The sequence below is a fragment of the Castanea sativa genome, chromosome 4 (genome assembly GCF_040712315.1).
Source record: "Castanea sativa cultivar Marrone di Chiusa Pesio chromosome 4, ASM4071231v1".
NCBI classification, from domain to species: domain Eukaryota; kingdom Viridiplantae; phylum Streptophyta; class Magnoliopsida; order Fagales; family Fagaceae; genus Castanea; species Castanea sativa.
Window position 1 is genome coordinate 6,425,941 of NC_134016.1, and position 18,558 is coordinate 6,444,498.

The 18,558-nt window shown below is 33.9% G+C and overlaps 2 protein-coding genes across 2 annotated transcripts; both read right to left on the reverse strand.

Moving 5' to 3' along the window:
- Positions 1-655: 655 nt before the first annotated feature.
- On the reverse strand, positions 656-13,050 carry LOC142631640 (membrane-associated protein VIPP1, chloroplastic). The gene is made up of 11 exons (XM_075805856.1): positions 12,749-13,050; positions 11,371-11,483; positions 11,133-11,243; positions 10,755-10,819; positions 10,501-10,582; positions 9,587-9,661; positions 8,886-8,956; positions 8,712-8,794; positions 7,251-7,315; positions 1,738-1,812; positions 656-1,023 (listed from the first exon to the last, which is right to left on the reverse strand). Exons 1-11 carry the CDS (start codon positions 12,906-12,908, stop codon positions 904-906), a joined length of 1,020 nt encoding a protein of 339 aa, XP_075661971.1. The 5' UTR covers positions 12,909-13,050; the 3' UTR covers positions 656-903.
- A 2,281-nt stretch (positions 13,051-15,331) lies between these two features.
- LOC142633107 (germin-like protein subfamily 1 member 7) lies at positions 15,332-16,484 on the reverse strand. The gene is made up of 2 exons (XM_075807379.1): positions 16,281-16,484; positions 15,332-16,014 (listed from the first exon to the last, which is right to left on the reverse strand). The coding sequence occupies exons 1-2, from the start codon at positions 16,405-16,407 to the stop codon at positions 15,479-15,481; spliced, it is 663 nt and encodes a 220-aa protein (XP_075663494.1). The 5' UTR covers positions 16,408-16,484; the 3' UTR covers positions 15,332-15,478.
- Between the last annotated feature and the right edge of the window lie 2,074 nt (positions 16,485-18,558).

Here is an 18,558-nt window from a genome sequence, read left to right on the forward strand (position 1 = left end):
GCTAATGATCATAGTGCACTTCAGTTTTGGGACTTTCAAACCATTCAGAAGGGTCAAAAGCACTGATGTAGCAAGGATACTTCATCATCCTTGGCTAGAACAGATTTGATAGTCTTCACTTTGACAGAAGATTTTGCCTCTAAAAGTAGCTGAGAGGCTGAGACCTTCACCAACTCAAATTGAATTTGAAGTTTTCAACAATGTTAAATATTACTTCAAAGATTAGTATTTGATGACCCAAAGGCAGTCTCAATTAATTATAGACATGTAACAAACCAGGCAAAAAAGAAGTAAAGAACCCATCCTGTGCAGCCATTCTCACTTCACTTTATAATAGATATTAACTCAATTAGTTGCAGGACCCATTTTCACAAAGTGCAATCCAATAGTGTCCAAAGTAGACTCCCACATTCTTCAGTGTGTACCCTTGTTTGTATAACTTGTACGAATAATCAAAGAAAATTTTAAAAATTAAGTCTCTAGACAGAAAAAACTAACGAATTTTTCACTAACTCTAATTTTCATTTGTGTTGTGGTGAGCTCAAGTGAGATAAATACATGAGAAAATGAAAGATTTGATCAAACTTTTGGTACCTATAGAAGAACTCTTTAAGAATCATTGTAAATATAAATTAATAGGCAGCGGTACCCCAGAGTTTAATTGTAATCATATACTTGGAACATGAAAAATTGTGTTATCATACATAATCATGCAGCTTTGTTCATTACATATCCCTCCAAACAGCACTATAATTGATTTAAGCGTGGCCTTTTAGCTATACAATGTTCATCTGTTTGGCCTTTTGGCTGTACAACGTTAAGTCTGACTGCAAAATGAAACCAATCCTGAGCTTGAAAGAAGAAAGTCTAGGGGGGAAAAAAGACAAAAAAAAATTTTTAAGTCTAAAAATCCTTTGCCCTTTGCCTTAGTTCATTAAGCTCCATTTCAATTTCAGAATCTCGGAATGGATATGCCTTGTTTGAGCTGGTACTGACAGTTCTTCCTGGTGGAAGCTCTCCTTTCTGTTGTGAAAAGAAGGAAAACAAGGCAGTCCATGGTGGTTTAGAAGCCGGAAAATATAAAAGAAATATTTAACCAAATATTTTTAAAATAGATACTGAATTTTTTCTCTCTTCCACCAGTGTCCTAGCAATAGACAGGAAAATGAAAAAAACAATAAAAAGAAAATTAGAAGCTTTCAGCCCTGTCAAAACTTTTCTTTCCCACCTTTCTACATACTGCCTGTTTGCTTGCCTTGAAAAATGAAGGAAAAGGAAACAATTGCAACCCATATAATTTTAAACCCAAACAAGCAGAAAATTTTTTTATTTTAGCAAAAGATGCTTACAAACTTTCCCAGTGTTAGAAGAAGCACACAATGCGTGAAGCGCCATGGCTCAAGCGCTTTTTGCCTCTAAAGCAGAGCACATTTAAAAAAGCAAGGCTTGTATTTTTCAAAATTGCAATATTTGTGGTAAATTTACAAAAGGAGGGCTTATATTATAAATGCTATATGAAGTATATAAAATGTTTTATTTCAATTTATATGATTATTTGATCACTTGATTGTTGTATAGCCCATTAATAAATTTTTTCAAATTTTTTTTTTATTTTTTATTTTTTCTAAATGTGACCTTCTTCGCACCTAGGCTCCAAGAGGTCTTTGCGCTTGGCCTTAGACTTTTACCAACACTGTTCTTTCCCTATGATAGGAAGTATAACGGTATAAAGCATACCTTTGAGCCACCAGATATTTCCTTTTTCAGGTTTGCTAGATCATCATCAACTGATGCGCCTTCTAGCAATGCAAACTGCACCATGGATAACAAAATTAGATGTATATTTTCTGAGAAGGAACCATCAACACAGTTAAAACCATATTATATTGTCTGACAAATCAATAGCTTGGATTAAATCAGTAAGGTCATTATGCACTACAATCAACTGAATGTCAGATGATTGATTTGAGATAATCAGATGGGAAAAAAAATTCAACAGGTAAATTTGTGAGATAAACCAGTCTCACAATTAAAACCATTATGATTTTAGATATTTAAAACATAATTTACTCAAGTGTATTAAGATAAACTCAACAAATTAAGCCTCAATCCCCCACTAACTGTGGTCAATTAAATGATCCATCTACAGTACTCAGTCTTATTCCGGGCATGTCACTAGTTACCTTGTTAACAATCATGTTTTTTCCTACGATAAAATCCATAAATAAGAAGGGAGTGGGGAGAAGCCAACTTTCCAACTCATCAATGCTAATGTATAAAACAACTAGAGTTGACTTTTCAAACAGTTTCTCTTAATCTTCTTCATACCAGATACCAAATTAACCCTATCATACTTTCAAAATAAAAAGTAATTGTAACACTAACTTTGACAATGATTTATGTCAGGGCTATCCATATCCTTCTTAATTGTTCTCTCTTTTCTCCCTACTTTCTCTTCTAATACTGCCCCATTTTTTCTTCTTTTTAGGAGAATAAACATATCTCAATCATGTTATTCATAAGCAATAGAAAGGAAAAGAGAGCCATAAATGTGACGTGGATAGTGTTAAAGTTCTTGTCTACTTTCTGAGGCTTGCTTTTGCAATCCATAAGTTAACAATGATTGATTTTACCAACATACATGTAAGTGTCCTTGCACACTAGTGGCTATGTCAGAACATCTAAGACAGCCATGTGTCTGTGTGTGTATCGGAGATGACATTTATCAAAACCCACTCACTATCTACTGAAAATTGTCCAAGGATGAATAATTGCAAAATAGGGCTGATTTAGAATTCAAGAGAATTCAGCTGAGGAAGGTCTAAGAACTCTGAGAAGGACCAGACCATGGCAGAATTTTTTATCATATGGACTGCAAATAAATGCTGCTCTCCACTGGGCATTCACATCACTGGTACATGAATGTATTGACCAGTCAGTCACATACAACATACCTCTCAATTAGTCCAAGCTCGATGACATCATATTCACCTCCCTAACAAACATATCAATAACAGACTACCATACCTCTCGAGAGCCATCTTCTCCCACAACCTAGTTATGGAGATACATAATGAACTCAGGCAGTCCTCAAGCCCAGTAGGGCATGATTGTTGATAGTATGTGTCTGTGATTCAAACTCATTCCCACATACCATTTATAATGGCATTGCAACTGATAAATTATCACTTGTCCCTAATATTTAAGTTGATAGAAATTGGTGTGAATAAAAAAATTTCAAACACTCCCTCTCATGTGTGGCCAAGACTTCCCCTCAATAAGGAGGGTGCAACACGTGAAAAAATTAACTTTAAAGGAGAGGTAGAATACAAACAAGGTTTGAACTCAAGACTACCTACTTTAATACCATACCATGATAAATTACCACTAATCTCCAAAGCTTAAATTGATAGGAAATGATGAATTTAATCACTTAACCATTATTCTAATAGCAACTATGACATACTACACAATAGCATGGCTTGTTAGATATGTGTCCTACGGTAAGGAATTTCAGTAACACAAATGCATCTTAGCTCAAACAAAATAATATGTCAAAGATATTGGAGAATCACTTCATCATGCAGCAAAATTTATCATGTAAGATACATTGAAAGTGACACAAAAGATTAAATGCAATGAACACCATTTCTTATGGGAGGAGTTATCTGGCTTATGTAGTTAATGGGATGTGCCTTGGTGTGTGGGAGGTGATTTTAATGTGGTGCGGTTTCCTTCTGAACATTCTGGTTCTGCAAAATTCACTACAGCTATGTATCGGTTTTCAGCTTTTATTTCAGAGCAAAGCCTTGTTGATTTGCCTCTGGTTGGGGGGAATTTCACTTGATCTAATTCTAGAGAGGTTGCTTCAAGATCTAGATTGGACAAGTTTCTTTTGTCAACGGATTGGCAGGAGAAATTTCCATTTGTTTGTCAATGCCGACTATCTAGGTTGCTATCAGATCATTTTCCAATCCTACTTAAGGGCGGGAATTTACAAGGAGGCAAAAAACCTTTTAGATTTGAGAACATGTGGTTAAAGGATGAGGGCTTTGTGGAAAGGGTGTGTTCATGGTGGGAGTCCTATCATTTCCATGGAACTCCCAGTTATACTTTGGCAAACAAGCTGAAGATGTTGAGATTGGATTTGAAGAGATGGAATGTGAAGGGGTTCAGTAATGTAGGACTTAGGGTGAAGAATTTGTGGAAGGATTTTAATGTGTTGGAGGTTATTAAGGATGATTGTGTTCTTACAACGGAGGAAAGTATGGAAAAGGAACATATTCGTGGAGAGTTAGAAAAAACAACTTTTTTGGAAGAAATCTAATGGAGGCAGAAACCTAGGGCTCTCTTTCTTAAAGAGAGAGACAGGAACACAAAACTTTTTCATCATATTGAAAATTTCCACAGAAATGTAATACTATCGATAGGCTTATGGTGGATGGGGAGTTATCTACATATCAGGGGATCATTGAGGAGTGCATTACTCATTTTCATAGGCAGTTATACTCGGAGAATGAGGTCCACAGACCTCTTTTGGATGAGGTTGTTTTTTTCTAGAATTTCTGTAGAAGATGCTACTTGGTCAAATAGATCTTTTGATGAGGATGAAATATTTGGAGTGGTCCATGATTTCAATGGTGATAAAAAGCAGGTCTGGATGGTTTTACAATGGCATTTTTTCAGTCTTGTTGGAGCATTGTGAAAACAGATATTATGAATGTGTTTCATAATTTTCATGCCCATGTTGTGTTTGAAAAGAGCCTTAATGCTACTTTTCTTGCACTCATTCCTAAGAAAAATGATGCTATGGACGTCAAGGACTTTCGACCTATTAGTTTGGCGGGAGGGTTGTACAAGATTATTGCTAAGGTGTTAGCCAATCGAATTTGAAGGGTGGCACACGGTCTTATTTTAGATTCCCAGAATGCCTTTGCGAAAGGTCAACAGATTTTAGATTATGTCCTTATTGCTTCTGAGTGTTTAGACAGTAGATTGAAGGCAGGGGTTCTAAGGGTGTTGTGCAAACTGGATATTGAGAAAGCGTACAACCATGTGAAGTGGGAGTTTCTCATGTTTTTGTTACAACAATGTGGATTTTCTAAAAAGTGGAAAAGGTGGATTAGGTGTTGTATATCAACTGTAAAATTCTCCATTTTGATCAATGGTTCCCCATCTGATTTTTTTGGGAGTTCTAGAGGACTTTGGCAAGGTGATCCTTTATCCCCTTTTCTCTTTGATATTGTCATGAAGGCCTTGAGCCGTATGTTGGTTGCAGCTATTGCAGCAGGACAGTTTTTGGGCTTCACAATTGGGAATGCAATTGGTTCCTTGATGACAGCGTCTCATTTGTTGTTTGCGGATGATACCCTTATTTTCTGTGATGCAGACATCAATTATATAACAACTCTGCGTGGGATTCTCTCCATATTTGAGGAGGTGTAAGGGTTAAAAATTAATCTAGGAAAGTCTAAATTGGTTCCAGTTGGGGATGTCCATAATCTACATGAGTTAGTGGAGATTTTGGGTTGTAGGGAGTCTACTCTTCCGCTAAAATATTTAGGCATTCCATTGCGTGCTACCTTAAAGATAAGACAATTTGGAATCCTATTTTGGAGAAAATGAAGCGAAGGCTAACCAGATGGAAGAGGTTGTATTTATCTAAGGGGGGTAAGGTTACCCTTATTAAGAGTACTCTTTCTAGCTTCCCTACTTATTTTCTTTCTCTTCTCCCTATTCTAGCTAAGGTGGCTAAGCGGATGGAGAAATTACAAAGAGATTTTTTTTTTTTTATATAAGTATTAAGTTTTATTGATATCAAAAAGGAACACCCTAGTACACAAAGAGTGTACAAGGGGTCAAGAAATCAAATACAAAAATTGCAAGAGTCTAGGAAATCTAAGGTATGTAGGCCAGTGAAGAATGGAGGGTTAGGCATTCAGTGTTTGAGAAGGTTTAATTCTACCTTATTAGGCAAATGGTTGTGGCGTTATGGTTTGGAGAATGATGCCCTTTGGAGAAGGGTCATTGAGGCGAAGTATGGGAATGAGTGGGGTGGTTGGTGTACAAAATCTGTGTCTGGGGCATATGGTGTTTGTATGTGGAAGTTCATTAGATGTGGCTGGTTGAATTTTTCCAAGTTCCTTCAATATGATGTGGGTAATGGTACTTGAGTAAAGTTTTGCGATGATGTGTGGTGTAGGGATCGTCCTCTTAAGGAGGCGTTTCCGAATTTATATAATATTAGTAGGACAAGGGATGCTTCGGTCTCTAAGGTTATGCGTTACACAAATGAGAGAATATTTTGGGACTTATAATCTCGTCGTTCAGTGAATGATCAAGAGTCACAATCTTAGATTTGTTTATGGTTTTGATCTATTCCACAAAGGTGAGGGGTGTTGGTTCTAACAAACTTTGTTAGAAGCCAGCCAGCGGTCAAGGTTTCGAGGTGAGTGGGTATTATCATTCTCTATCCCCTTCTACTGTCGTTTCTTTCCTGTGGAAAATGGTGTGGCAATCGAAGGTTCCTCCTCGGGTAGCTTTTTTCTCTTGGACTGCTACTTTAGGCAAGATTCTAACTACGGACAATCTTTAGAAGAGACATTTTGTTGTTCTTGAGTGGTATTATATGTGCAAAAGGTGTGGAGAATCTGTAGATCATCTCCTCCTTCATTGTCCTATAGCATATGAGATGTGGAGTATGGTCTTTTGCTTGTTTGGTATTTGTTAGATGATGCCGCAAAGGGTAGTGGATTTGTTGGATTTTTGGTCATGCAATTTCAGGCAACATCGCAATATAGCTATGTGGAGGATTGTGGCGTGCCACACTGTTTGATGTAGTGTATCTAGCGGGAACGGAATAATAGAAGTTTTGAGGGAATAATTTATTTATTTCCTTCCTATTTTGCTTAATCATTATAATTTGGTTTCTTGATGTTTTTGCCCCTTTAGTAGATTTTCTATGTACAGGACTGTGTTTTTTTAATCAAATTTTTATATTACTTATCAAAAAAAAAAAAAAACTCCAAAATGATCAGCATCTGTATTATTTACTTGAAAAAACACTTTAAACTTCAGATTCAGATTATAACAAACATCCACTTAAATTTAGCATATACATCCAAACAAATTTCCGGTGTACTGAGCTTTGCTCATCAACTTAATCCCAGAATAGACACAACAGTTGCAGGGATCTATCTAAATTCACAAGATATGGAATGGGAGAAAAAAGAATGGGAAACGATTACTACCTTTCCTTCAAGATCATCAGTAGTTAATTGACCAATAGCTTCTGCTTGGGATTCCATTGCCAACACTATCAAGATGAAAAAAAATAAATTAAATCAAATTAAATTAACTTAAACACAACAAACAAAATTAAATAGGAAAAAAAAATGCAATCAGTATGATACATCCAGATTCATTCTTCAGGGACTGCAGAATAAGATGTTATGCAAATAGTGACCTACATATTTTAGTTCAGAAAAAGCAATATTATCAAGTACTATTGTAACCAGTGTTTTCAGATGTGGCTGAAGGGGTTCCATTTGACTTTACAGGACACAATGATGAATATATTTTGAATCTTTGCGTTTAAAACTTTAGCCAACCAAAGCATGTACTCATGGAATGTCACCAGGAGCAAACATATAGCATAGTGAGCTTATTTTAGTACACTTGAATTCAATCAAAAATAAAATAAAAATTTTCATTTTCTCCCCTTTCAAAGACTGGAAAGTGCTCTCTCTCTCTCTCTCTCATGCAAGATGAAATTCTCTAGAGAAATTTGAGGGAAAACAAAAGTAAAATAAAATAAATCCAGAAATCTGCACCAAGTTGTTCGGTTTAAGTACCAAGCAGGATAGAAAACCTAAAGTTATGTTTGGTATCAGTTTTTATTTTTTATTTTTAAAAACTTGTTTTTGGGAATATAAAGAAAAACAATTTTCTTGAATTTTTGAAATCAAAAACATTTTTGGTTAGTAGAAATTAAAAAAAAAAAAAAAGTTTTTGAAGAAAAAGAAAATACTAAAATATGTTATTATTAGGATTTGAACTTTATTGCTAACTCATTAAATGAGACAGATTCATTAAATCAAATGTGTGTTTTCTTTGACTTTTGAAAGCTAGAAACTGAAAATAGTCTTTTGCATGTTTTCAGTTTCCTTCACAAATTGAGTTTTAAGAACAGTTTTTGTTTTCTATCCATTTTAAGTTACCAAAAAAGTTTTTTAGTTTCAAAAATAGAAAATTGTTTTTGAAAACAAAAAATAAGGGGAAAAAACAGTGACCAAACACACCCTAAGAATCCGCAACTATGGTTGCCTAGAATCAACACCACCACAAAGTCATTGGAAAAAATTCTAATAGAAATTTTATAAATCAATCATAAACTTCTCCCCTATGGAGTACAATAGTGACTTCTATAGACTACAAGGACTAAACCCTAATTGACTTAGGCCAAAGCCAATTTATTTGATTAGAAAAAAAACTTTGACACTAGGAAATTAAAGATAATACAAATGACCTTACTTGCTAAAGAGGTCTAAAATAAGACCCAATGGACAAATAGTTAATTAAAATAAGACCCAAGTAGTGACCTGGGGAGGAGGAGAGGTCAAATGCAGAAAAACCAAGATTGTAATTTTTTTTTTATTCAAAATGGCTAATACATGGATTTAAGGAGGATTCTAACAGTCTAAAAGTCTCACCTTTCTCTTCCATCTTTTCGAAAGCTGAAAGAGCATTACTTGTATTGACATTCCCCAACATCTCACTCACTTTACTTGAAGTCCTGAACACCAAAGTGGCCATTACCAACAACATTAAGGAACCAAGAGATCAGCAAGGAACATAATGATGGGAAAAGGTGATGGAAGACAAACTTTGCAGACTGAGCACGTGCTTTCAGAGTATCTTTCTTCGATCTAGCTTCCTGTATCTTACTCTCCAAAAGCTACACAATGAAATTATAGAATGAAGTTTAACAAATTCCTTGATGTATACTCATAACACTCAATAACATTCTGCTAGTTATGAAATAAAAAATGATTGCAAATACAACCAGCATATGGCTAAGTTAATATGTCAGTCTCTGTACACCAAACAAAATTGATCTCATTATAATTAGCATTTCAGTTAGTTTTTGATAGAATATAGAAACAAGTCATTGCCTCAGCTTTCTGCCTAGCTTCTTGTCTTCATTTAAAGTTCAAAATACAAGTATGTAACTGAAATCTATAACAAGACAATCACAACTTCTCTCCCACAATTCTGTGGCCCTCGTAATAGCTGGTTTCTTTTTTCCTTTTTATAAATAAAATTCTGACAATACCTAGATCGAGTAATACAAACTTTGTCAAACAAAAACTGATTAAAAGCATTCTAAATAACAACTTGCTCTGTTTTGCCAATTATATTACTAAGATGTGTCCTTTTAATTCAAATTTTTATACATCAAACCAAAACATGGCTCCTTTGCAGGGATGCAGACAACTAATAAACAACAGTATTTCAAACATAAGTTTCAATCAAAATAACCACAAATAGACGTGAATGAAGCATGAGAAAAGATATATCTACATACCCGTGTGTTAGAGACAAGATTCTCAACAACACTTTTCTGTTGATCAAGTTGAGATTTCAAAGCATTAGCATTATCCTGCAAAAAGATTTAAAAATAATCATCATTGTGTACATCAAATCCTTCAAAATGTTGCCTTACTAAGGTCCAGCTTCCAAGGCATGCCTACATATCTCCACCTTTTTAGTCACACCCTCTTGCATCAGCAAAAAACAGTCAATTCAAAAATATTTAATTTTTTTGTGTAAGCAGCTTATCCTGATATACATGATAGCAGTAGATAAATAAAAGCTAAACTACATAGCCAGTTCCTCAGCCTAGTGGCTATATTTTGTCCAAAATTCTTCTATTCATAACCCTTTCTAAGATATCTTTGCTGCCAGGCAATGGAGGTAGATGTAAGAATCATGAAAAGCAAGAAAAGATCAAATTCATCTTAATATTTTGTTGATCTATAATATGTAAATCTTGGTTTCTAATTTGCCAAACCCATCCGAATACAAGTTAATTTGATGACACACATTCCAGGAAAGGGATTCAAATTATCATCTTCTATTGTAAACCCAAAGTTTTTTTTTTTTTTTTTCCATTTTTTGTAAGGTCAAGGAGCTTCACCTGCAGATGTGGTCTTATAATATGTAGGCTTGATCTATGCAATCAATGTATGCACAGTGCATAAAAAAAAATTGCACTATTTATCATAAAATTGATAAAAAGATCGTACCCAATACAAAAAGCTCCCACTTTTGCAGGGTCTGGGAGAAGTCATAAATATTAACAAAAAGAAAAGATTAAAGGATCATTATTGATCACTTGCTAGCATTTTTCTTTCAAAATTATGTTAGAATGCTCATTATAAATCCAAAATGACAAATCTGAACATCTAGCTTAAAAACACCTCTAAAGATGAAACTTACAGCATAAGATTTACGCCTCTTTAGAGCTTCGCGTGCAAGATCTTCTTCTCCTTTCTGAAGAGCTAATTGTGCTCTACGATACCTATATTAATTTTCTTTATTAGTTATGATACCTATATTGAATTTACATCAACAGATTATAATGTATTTACCACTATACTAAGGAAACCAAGTTAATAACTCCACTCTTTCTTTCTTCTTTTTATATTTTATTTTATTTTATAAGTAAGGTAAAAACTCCACTAATAAATTACCAATCTTCAGAAGCTTGTTGCGCAGCCTTGTACTTGTTTTCTAACTGCTTTTGAGATGCCAAAACCTTCACCCCAAAAAAACACACCAATTTTACACATGAAGAATGAGAGAGAGGGATAAAAATCTCAATGTTATACACTGGCCATGCAGAGAGCAGAGAATTATAAGATATCCAAGTCTATCAAGAGTTTGATACCACCCAAATGAGCATTATAATACAGTATCTAGTTTGCCTTCTTATAAAATAGAAAAACAAAAAAGAGTGAAAGAATGAAAAAGAAACTTCAGACTAAACAAATTAAAAAAATTTGGAAGATCCAGGAGAATAAACTGACAGAAAGGAGATTTTAGAAATGCGCAAGATACTGATGCTTTACTTGTGCTGTAGCCTGACGCATCTTTGTCAAATCTTCATTCATTTCAAGCACTGTTTGCTCTAAAATTTTCTCTGGATCTTCAAATGAACTTATTAATGCATTTGCATAAGACTGCAAAAAAGAAAAAACTATATTATATTATATGTTTTATACAACAAATAGCAGTTAGGAGCCATCATGGTAAGCAGACCACAATAAATATTACATAAATGCATGTGAACAATTGCTGATATCTCACCTTAACAACCCTAGCAAACCGGTCAAAAAGGTTCATACCAGCACCAAGAGAACCTCCACGTTGCCTACAACGAGCTTGGTTGGAAGCAGCAATTCTTAACCCCACAACTTTTACTGTGAGCAAAATGAATATTTCCCATATGAGTTTAAACAGGTGATACAACTTGAAATTTCATATGGGGGGGAGAGCAAGAGAGAGGCCTTAGAATTTATTTGGCTAGGCAGCCAATCAAAGTATTAAGCTTACGTAAATTTCATAACTGTGTAATGTCAGTGCCTCAAATTCATGATACACATATAAATAAAATTTTTGAAAAATAAAACTCCAGCCAACTATCCACCATGAGAAATCCTATTCCAACTACAAACTTCCAACTCATGAAAAGGGCTAAAAAGAAAATCAAAAATCAAAATTTCAAACTTCACTAAGTCTACTTCTACCATTCAGATTACACGAGTTCAATAATCAATTCTACTCTAAGCAACCAAACAGAGTGTAATTTGAAACCCAGATACTGTATCAAGTTGCTCAGAAAATGCATTGAGATGGCACTATAAAGTTTTGAATAAGACCCATTAAAAAAAGGAAAAAGAAAAATGAAAATTTCAAACTTTACTAAGTCTACAACTACCATTCAGATTAAATAAGTTCCATATGCTTTTCTTTTCTTTTCTAAGCAACAAAACAGCGTGTAATTTGAAACCCAGATACTGTATCACATTGCACAGCAAATGAATTGAGATAGTACTATAAGATTTTGAATAAGACTCATTAAAAAAGGAAAAATCAAAATTTCAACTTTACTACTTCATTTCTACTGCTACCATTTGGATTAAACGAGTTCAATATTCATTTCTCTTCGTTTCTAAGCAACCATACAGAGTGTAAATTGAAACCCAGATACTACATCACATAGTTCAGCTAATTCATTGAGATAGTACTATAAAATTTTGAATAAGACCCATTAAAAAAAGGAAAAAGAAAAATCAAAATTTCAAACTTCACGAAGTCCACTACTACAATTCGGATTAAACGAGTTCAATACGCTTTTCTTTTCTTTGCTACGCAACCTAACAGAGTGTAAATTGAAACCCAGACACTGCATCACATTGCTCAGAAAATGAATTGAGATAGTAGTACTATAAAATTTTGAATAAGACCCATTATAAAAAAAAAAAAAAAATTTCAACTTTACGAAGTCTACTACTACTATTCGGATTAAACGAACTCAATATTCTTTTCTTTTCTTTTCTTTTTCTATGCAACCAAACAGAGTGTAAATTGAAACCCAGATAAAGAAACAAGGATTTGAAGCCTATAAGAAAAATTTAAGAGATACCCAATAATCCATGGAGTAGAAGAAGCAAAAGGCACATACCTCCACGGCCAAAAAACGAGGTCGTGAGTGGCTTCCTGACCATACATAGACTGTGAGAGCTTGAAGAAGAAGAAGAAGAAGAAGAAGAAGAGGGCTGCAATGTAGAGGCAGGGGTTGAGGCCAGGGTTAGTCCTGTAAATATCTGCAGTTTCGTGGCCATTTTTATTTGGTCAAATCAGTACAAAGCAGAGTGGTTCTATAAAATCGATAGATAAGAGGAGAAGATGAAGCAGAAGAAAGAAAGAAAGAAAGATTAGATATTGGGATCGCACTTTTCTTCCACTGATTGGTGCCTTTCAGAATTTTTGGTGTTTTCGGTGTTTCCAGACCCGGATATACCGGGTCGAATCCGGATCTATCTAGTTCAAGCATAAGGTTAAAAAAAAAAAAAAAAAGTGGAAGGGTCCTGTTGTACTGGACCCGTTGAGATAATAACACATGTCCACTTTTGAATATATATCACTATTTTAACGGGTCTATTACCCTATATGCACTGGACCTAAGCCTCACTCCTTTAAAAAAAATAATAGATAATTACACTATTATCTCTTTAAGATTCAGAAGAATGACACTCCACCTTAAAAGTTATAAATATTTACGCTCCGTTTGTTTAAATGGAAAACCTTGTGTAAAGATAGTTTTCCTTGTTTTCCAGTGTTTGGTAGCATAAAAAAAGATGAGTCAAAGGAAAACTATCTTTGGTCAACATAAAAAGTATGACTTATTTTTGGAGATTGTTTTCCATTAAATTTTTTTGGAAAACAACTCTATCTCACAGCAAGCTAAATAAGGGAAGTTATGAGGTTGTTTTTCAACTCATTTAAAGTTGCTACCAAACATTAGAAAATGAGATAGTTTTATAGAAAATGCTTTTTAGAAAATAACCCATTTTCTAAAAAATATCATTGCTGAAACAAACGGAGCGTAAATTTTTATAAGAATTTCTTAATAAAAGTTTAACTATGGTTAGGTAAAAATATAATTGGTAAATTTAGAATAAAAAATGAAAAATTTATCAACCACCAAAACACTTGCAAAGCAAATCTCCCCATGACTGGTTGAAAAAAGAAGAAAAAATAATAAGCAAAATTCACACTTAATATTTTAAAATACACTTTAATTTAAAATAATAATTTTTAATTACGAAATAAGATAATTTTACGAACTTTCTTGTCATAAAACAAATAGAATGTTAGTACACATCATTTTTAATATTAGTTTAATAAAGTTTTTTCAACTAGATGTTAAGAAGGAAAAGTGTTTTTTTCTCTTCAAGTTTGAAGTAGAATGTCATTTTTTTCAAATCTCAAAATAGTAGAATGTAATTACCCTTAAAAATAATAATAATAATAATTAATACAATGTATTTGAATACAGGGAGAGTAGCTTCTCAAAAAAAAAAAAAAAAAAAAAGAATACAGGGAGAGTAGATTAGAAAGGGAGAAAGGATCTATAACCATTTTTTGTCTAAAGTCTGAGCCGTCAAGTTAGGAAGATTATAGAGAGTAATCAGTTCTGTCCAATTGAACATAACTATCCATTGGGCCAAAAGATGGCAGGGAAATTACCCTCCCTTAACACAAAAGAAAAAGAACAATATTCAAAATAACTAATAAAGCTGCTTTGAATCTATAGTGTCGAACCAATACTGATTATTTTTTATCATTAGAAACATTCATCAGCAGTGATGATGAACTAGTCTTACTTAAATTAGTAAGGTGATCGTTTCAAGTTCAATGATAAGCATTATGATGGATCACTTGACACCAAAGTTAAGAAAAATAAATTGAACACGTGATGTAAAATTTGACACCAATAAAAATTAAATATACAACAATTACTCTACTCCAAGCTTCAAAATAGAGAAGAACAAAATAAGAGAAGAAAAAAAAAATGGCAAGAAGAAGGGAATGTTTTTGTATTCTACTTTCGAAAGGTCCCAACGTTTTTACAATTTGGTGATGTTGGAGAGGTAGTCAATTGGGAAGTATGGTAATTCAACATGGAAAACTTGCAAATTAAGTTGATTTTCTGTCATTCTCGCACATGAGATATCTAACAATACAGAGATGATCTTGATCTACAATTATTGTAGTACCTAGATAAACAACTCAATTTTATGAAAGTAACGACTTTTATGATCACTCTTGCATGGTTTGTGGTGAATTTGTGTGCAAAGTGGATCCTCAATATAGTCTTGGATACAAAAAGTGGGTTTGGCTCAGTTCCTTTTACTTTTGCGAACTCACCTTTTGTCCTTCTAAACATTAACTTAATTAAAAAAAAAAATTATTGGAAAGTTTATGACGTACATTTTCTAAAATATCCCATCATTATATGGCTACTATTAATAGGAATTGATATTGCTTTATTCCATTGGCCATTTAAGAAGAATATGAAACATATGTAAAATATATACAATTGCGGTACAAATGGAAAATATGCTAAATATGTGATTATACTAAACGTCACAACAATATCTAATCCACGCTTAGTTGTGTATTTATTCTTCCGTTGTCCGACGTCATATAAACAACGATTTTATTTGATAATAATTATACCAAAAATTAATTGATATCTTGGTCCGACAATAGGAAATAATAACTATAAAACAAAAATTACAAGTTCAAAGCATAATACCTATATAAAAAATAAATAAATTGTTACTTTCAAATACAACAATTAAAAATGCCAAACTTTATTGGAACTGTGTAATGTTTCATCATTACACTAGAATTTTTGTTGAAGATAATTAATCACACTTTTGTCGAGTTGGAATGCCTTGGCGAGAACATAAGGATTGATAGGAGGATTAGATCCAAAAGTTGCATTTGCGATTGTGATAAGCCCAGGATTTTGGCTATCAAGACTAGAAAATGCAACGGCATTGGTCTCTCCTATATTGAACTGAAAGTGGATGAGACCCATTGGAAATACAAAGATGTCTCCCTTGTTCAAAACTTTGGTGAAGAGCCGATTATCAGGGTTGGATGTGACAAAGCCAACTAGAAGTGTACCCTCTATAACTGTCAAAAGCTCGGTGGCACGAGGGTGAATATGGGGAGGATTTAGGCCATATGGTGCATAGTCAACACGAGCCAAGGCTATCCCTAGAGTGTTGAGGCCAGGAAACATGTCCACGTTTACTAGAGTGACATTTGACCCCAGTTGATTAAGGGTGTTTCTAGGAGCATCAAGCCCCATGAAGATAAAGTCATCAACTGTAGTAAGCTTTGGGTCCTTGCAAAACTTTCCATTCACAAATACTGCAAAAGAAAAGATTGTTAATATCACAAATGTGAGGCTTCAATGATGAAGGATGATAACATGTTGTGCATGTACGTTAAAAACAAAAAACAAAAAAAATTAAATCCTATGTAGATATTATATATCGCTTCTAAAAATAATTCCATTAATTTTTTAGATTCCCAATATCAGAAATTTTTCATTAATGTGTAGAATCTAAACGAGAAAAATCAATCCAAATAGCTTGAAACGACTCCAAGAAAACCATAATCTAGTAGGTACATACCAGCAGAGTTGGGATTGTTAACAGCAACGCAAAAGTCTTGCAATGGACTAGGGTCATGAGCAGAGGCAAGAGAGGATGCCAAAGCCAATAGCACAACAATTAGAAGGCAAGTAAAAAGTTTAGTCATATTTGAGGCTGTATGCTTGATTTATTTTTGCTGAATGCTTGGTTGAGGTGTGAATGATATTGCAGATCAGAACATGTCTATTTATAGAGAGGAGTCACCGAATTGGTCTATATATTTTCTCGCAAATAGCATATAAGACTAGGTAGATTTAAACGGTTAGGATATTTATTATGTAATGCGTGGACCATTTCTTAACCACCACTACTAGCCCATGTTAAAAAACCAATTTAATTGAAGCACTTCATAGTCATTGTTCAGGGTAATGTTTCTTTGACCAATTATCATACACATGTTTTATTAATTGAAAAGATCAAATACTAATAATTAAACCTTGCGTACAATGATATCTACTATATTTAAACTTGAAATGATTGAAGGCTAAGTCTAGCACGGCCTTGGCATAGTAGTAAGCCACTGGTGAGATCATTAGTCTATTTGGTCACTTGTATAACTTGGTCTCTAGGAGAGATAGAGTTCATTGTTGTTATTTAGTTTCAGAACCAATGGTTCTTAATGAGAAATGGGGTTGCGAGTTCTAACCTGAGCCACGGTGTTTGCCTTGCCTGAGACATGATGGTGAGGTCCACCAATGATGCATAGAGCCTTGAAGGTTGACAGAGTGAAGGACAAGCTGGCCATTGACATTTGGCTTCGGTCGTGTTCAGGTTTTTTGAGTGTAAATAAGATATCCTCAAGGTCTTTGTTTCTTTCCCACCATTTGTTTTTCCTATCGATCCCAAGTACCTTCAACAATCCTGTTCACAATATTGAACCTGTTGATTCTTGAACGAGTTGTTGCCATAAACTACCAATGACTTGGTCAAGCAATACCCTCGGTGGTACTGTGGTAGTAATCAGCGGTTGTCTTGCTCTTGTTCTTGCATGCTTCATTCTCGTAGCAATAGAAATTTGAGTTCCGAGAACAATACTGCATGGGCTTGTAGACACCCCTTTGTTGCAACCGCCAGTTTAACCCAACAGAAAAGCAAAACATAATAAAGGGAAAAATCGTCATTTTGACCTTTCGATAAATAAGAGATTAATTTTAAAAAATAAATTATAATCTTAACAATCGAAACGACATTTTTAGTGCAACAATCGGACCACTAAATATGAAGCCACATCAAATTTCAATGGATAATATGCATTCTTGAAACCGAAGGTTAACCACAAGTGACTATGAGTGATTAATTATAATTTGAAATTCAAAATAAATTATTATAACTAATTATATGTCATGATATTATTGGTTTGACTTCAAAGAAAAAAAATGTACATGATGTGTGAAATAACAATATGTAGATAGGGTTTAATATTAATGTTCTAATTAATCTAGCTTTGGCACCATGTTAGAATTTTTGTTGAGAATGTGAGTGAGACAGAAAAGAGAGAAGCAAAAGTAAGAGGATTAACATGATTTGTCTTGACATGCAATGTCTATAATGAAAAACCTTTAGTGACTATATCTTTATTATATTACTTATATGAACTGTATTTTTACAATAAATCCAATATAAGGTATACTAATCAATAAGCCATATGTATATGTATAATGCATTGGGAAGTTTAATGTAATAAAATTTCTTCTTCTTCTTTTTTTTCCTCTTGTCTACCTATGAAATTTGATAATTTTGGTAGTTATTAATAGTAATTTATTATAATTGTATTTTTGTATGGAACTACATATTCTCCTATTTAAAGAAAATATGTGTAAAGGCAAGAAAATCTTAAAAGCCCACAACCCACTTAGAACAGTGGCTGAATCAATTCATTTATGGCCCAAAATAAAGAATTTGTAGAGATAGAACAACATAACAAAGAAATGGCCTAGTTTGAGGGTCGGACCAGAAAGAAAAAAGGCAAAAAACGTATGTTAGATGAACCAATCTCCCCTTACAAGATTTCTCGAGGAGGTTAAACCTAGAACACCAATGGTACTACTCAACCCACTTTTCTCCCAATGCTCAATTTCACTCCTCATTTTCTGATTTTTTTTTTTCTTGGTCCTTCTGCAATCTCTCTTTCTTGTATATATACTCCTCCCTTCCTCCCATCTCAACAATCTATTTCTCACCTAACCAAACTCCTCCCTCGACACTTGTCCCTTCCTACAATTTGAAGAAGATGGTGGAAAGAACTTATTTAGCTGTG